The sequence below is a fragment of the Cariama cristata genome, unplaced genomic scaffold (assembly GCF_000690535.1).
Source record: "Cariama cristata isolate BGI_N322 unplaced genomic scaffold, ASM69053v1 scaffold14807, whole genome shotgun sequence".
Taxonomy (NCBI): domain Eukaryota; kingdom Metazoa; phylum Chordata; class Aves; order Cariamiformes; family Cariamidae; genus Cariama; species Cariama cristata.
Genome location: NW_009627168.1, coordinates 445 through 3,339, shown reverse-complemented (window position 1 = coordinate 3,339; position 2,895 = coordinate 445). Strand labels below are relative to the sequence as shown.

Genomic DNA, 2,895 nt, shown 5'->3' with positions numbered 1-2,895 from the left:
GATCATGGAGTTACTGGTGCTGGAGCAATTCCTCAGCATCCTTCCTGAGGAAATCCAGAGCTGGGTCTGGGTGCGACATCCTGAATCCTGCGCCCAAGCCGTCGCCTTGGCCGAGAGCTTCCAGTTGGGACAGGGAGATCCCAATGGGATTTGGGAGCAGCAGGTGAGAGCGGTGACCAGATCATCCTGCCCTGGGTTGGGGTTTGCAAGGAGCTCCCACCCTCCCGTTTCTCAAAACTGGGCACAACCCCCGCCCTCCAGCATTGCTTCCGAGCTCGTTCCCACAGGGCACCCCCAAAACTGACCTCGGAAAGGCAGGAGGGATGGGGGTCCTGGGCACCCAACTCCCCTCTGCAGCCCCTGGGTGCCCCTTTTTCCTTGGATCCCGCAGGTGACGGTGCGCGTGAAGGTGGAAGAGGTGGCCCCAGGGGACGTGGAGGACCCCGAAATGGTGGGGGACCCACCAAGCCCCCCACCTGAGTCACCCCAGCTCCCCTCCGGAGATGGCTGGCGGGAGGAGGTAGCCCGAAGCAAGGTCAAGTTTGTCCCCGAGGAAGAGGAGCGGCGCCGGCAAGAAGCAGGTAATGGGCTCAAGGCAAGAAACCCTTCACCCCCCTCCAAAAAAAAAAGGGGGGAAGAAGCTGCTGTAGGAGCCAGGGGAGCTCGGAGGTGGTGGGGTGTCTCCTGCGATGGGCTTGGTCTGGTCTGGTCCTCCCCAGGGACGTTCCCATTGCTCTTTTTTGGGTTGGTTTTGTCGCTCTTGGCGGAGAACGCGCGACAGCAAAGCGGGGGGAAGAGGGTCAGAAATGAGGTCCTGGTGCTGGGAGAACTCTTGGGGTATTGAGGAAGGAGAAAGACAGGACCCCGAGAAGGATCTGCGGCGGCGCCGCCACGTGTGATCTTGAGCCCTGTTGCGGTGCGAGAAGAAAGGTCTCCTTGGGCTCAAAACCCAAAGGGAAGCAAGAAGGGCAGGGAGACGTATCTGAGATGGGCACGCCGATGTGGGAAGCTGGAAGACGGCCGTCTCCTGAGTTGTGGAGAAGTTAGAGAAGGATGGAGATCTTGGAGTGAAGATCATGAGCATCCGTAGAGCGCTCTTCTTCTCCCCGTTTGTCCTCTGGAAACTTTTGAGCCCCAAAATCTTCTTCCCTTCCTCCGGCATCAGCTTCTCCTTCACGGTGATGCTGGAAACGCTGCCTTAAGGAGTTGTGGTGTATCAGGGATGATGGTTGGAGCACGGTGGGCACCTCTCGGAGTTGTCCTGCAGCCGTCCTTGCCCCTTGGCCCAGCTGGGTTCCTTTACTGAGGTGGCTTCAACTTCATCCCTCCCCTGGCATGGCCTGATGGCCATCCATGGATGCGTTTGGGGTTTCGCTCATCGGTGGGAGCTGGACCATCTCCACCATTGCTGGAGGAGATCGAGGGCGGTGGGGTCAGAGGAGAAGGGTTGTGTCCTCCGTTGAGAACCAACTCGTGAAGCATCTTCTCCTTCCCCCCTAGCAGGTCCCACCGCAGCGAGCAGAGACTCGGAGGTGTCCGATTTGCAACGTCAAGACCCCCCGCACCCACCCAGCACCCTCCAAGGTGCCCCGACAGCCGGGACCCCTACCCGGAGGGGGACCCACCGGCGCCAGATCCCACCCTTCCCACAGCCCCTCGCCCAAGGTCCGCCTGGACTGGCAGAGGACACCAGGAGCCCAGAGAAGCCCTGGGTGAAGCGGGAGCTGTCGGCGCAGGGGAAGGACCGTCCGTACCCCTGTGGCGAGTGCGGCAAGAGCTTCGGCCGGTTGACCCACCTGAAGACCCACCAGCGAACCCACACGGGTGTGAAGCCCTACGCCTGCGGGGCTTGCGGCAAGAGTTTCGGCCACCTCTCCACCCTCACCACCCACCAACGGCTTCACACGGGTGAGCGTCCCTACGCCTGCGGTTCCTGCGGCAAGACCTTCACCAACCCATCGGACCTCAACAAGCACCAACGGTCGCACACGGGCGAGCGACCCTACCCTTGCGCCGCTTGCGGCAAACGCTTCAGCCAACAATCCAACCTCACCATGCACCAACGGAGCCACACCGAGGAGCGACCCTACCCCTGCGGCGCCTGCGGCAAGAGCTTCAAGTATTTGGCGGACCTGACGGTGCACGAGCGCTCGCACACGGGGGAGAGACCCTTCCCCTGTCCCCACTGCGGGAAGAGCTTCAGCAACAAGTCCTCCCTCGCCCGGCACACGCGCATCCACGCCCGCGCGGCCCAGGGATAAATGATGGGGTTTGATGGTGGGGAGGATGAGGAGGGTGGCACCGCTTCATCCCGATAGAGGTGGTGGTGATGGGTGACCACCGTGGGGGGGAACGGTTGAAGTTGGGTGGGTGGGGTGGACCTGGCGGGTGCCCCAGGTGGAGGGTGCTGGTTTCCTTGCTGGCCAGTGCCACACGGCTACTGTGGATGGACTGGTTTGCCCGGAAGAGATGCGACATGGATGGGGGGATGACGAGCTGATGCTTGATGTCCCTCAAAAGCCCAGTGGCTCCAGGACTTGGCTCCGTGGTCCTGGAGATGTGACACAGATAGGGGTGAAGATGAGCTGATGACTGATAGCTCCCGTGAGCCCGGTGGCTCCAGGATGCAGCTCCCTGGTCCCAGAGGAGATGCAGCGTGGATGATGAGCTGATGGTTGGTGTCCTCCATGAGCCTGGTGGCACCAGGACGCTGCGTCCCAGAGATGTGACACATCTCAGGGTGAAGATGAGCTGATGAGTGATGTCCCTCATGAGCCTGGTGGCTCCAGGATGCATCTTCCTAGTCCCAGAGGAGATGCGATTTGGATGGAGGGATGATGAGCTGATGACTGATGTCTTCCCTGAGCCTGCTGGCTCCAAGACTGGTCCTGAAGG

The 2,895-nt window shown here is 61.3% G+C and overlaps 1 protein-coding gene across 1 annotated transcript; it reads left to right on the top strand.

The window, feature by feature from the left end:
* Window positions 1-4: 4 nt before the first annotated feature.
* Window positions 5-2,261, top strand: LOC104157186 (zinc finger protein 397-like; the record flags this gene model as incomplete). Its single annotated transcript, XM_009704341.1, has 3 exons — window positions 5-163; window positions 392-581; window positions 1,501-2,261. Coding segments are annotated over 3 exons (1,110 nt in total), but the record flags the coding sequence as incomplete, so codon positions are not given.
* Between the last annotated feature and the right edge of the window lie 634 nt (window positions 2,262-2,895).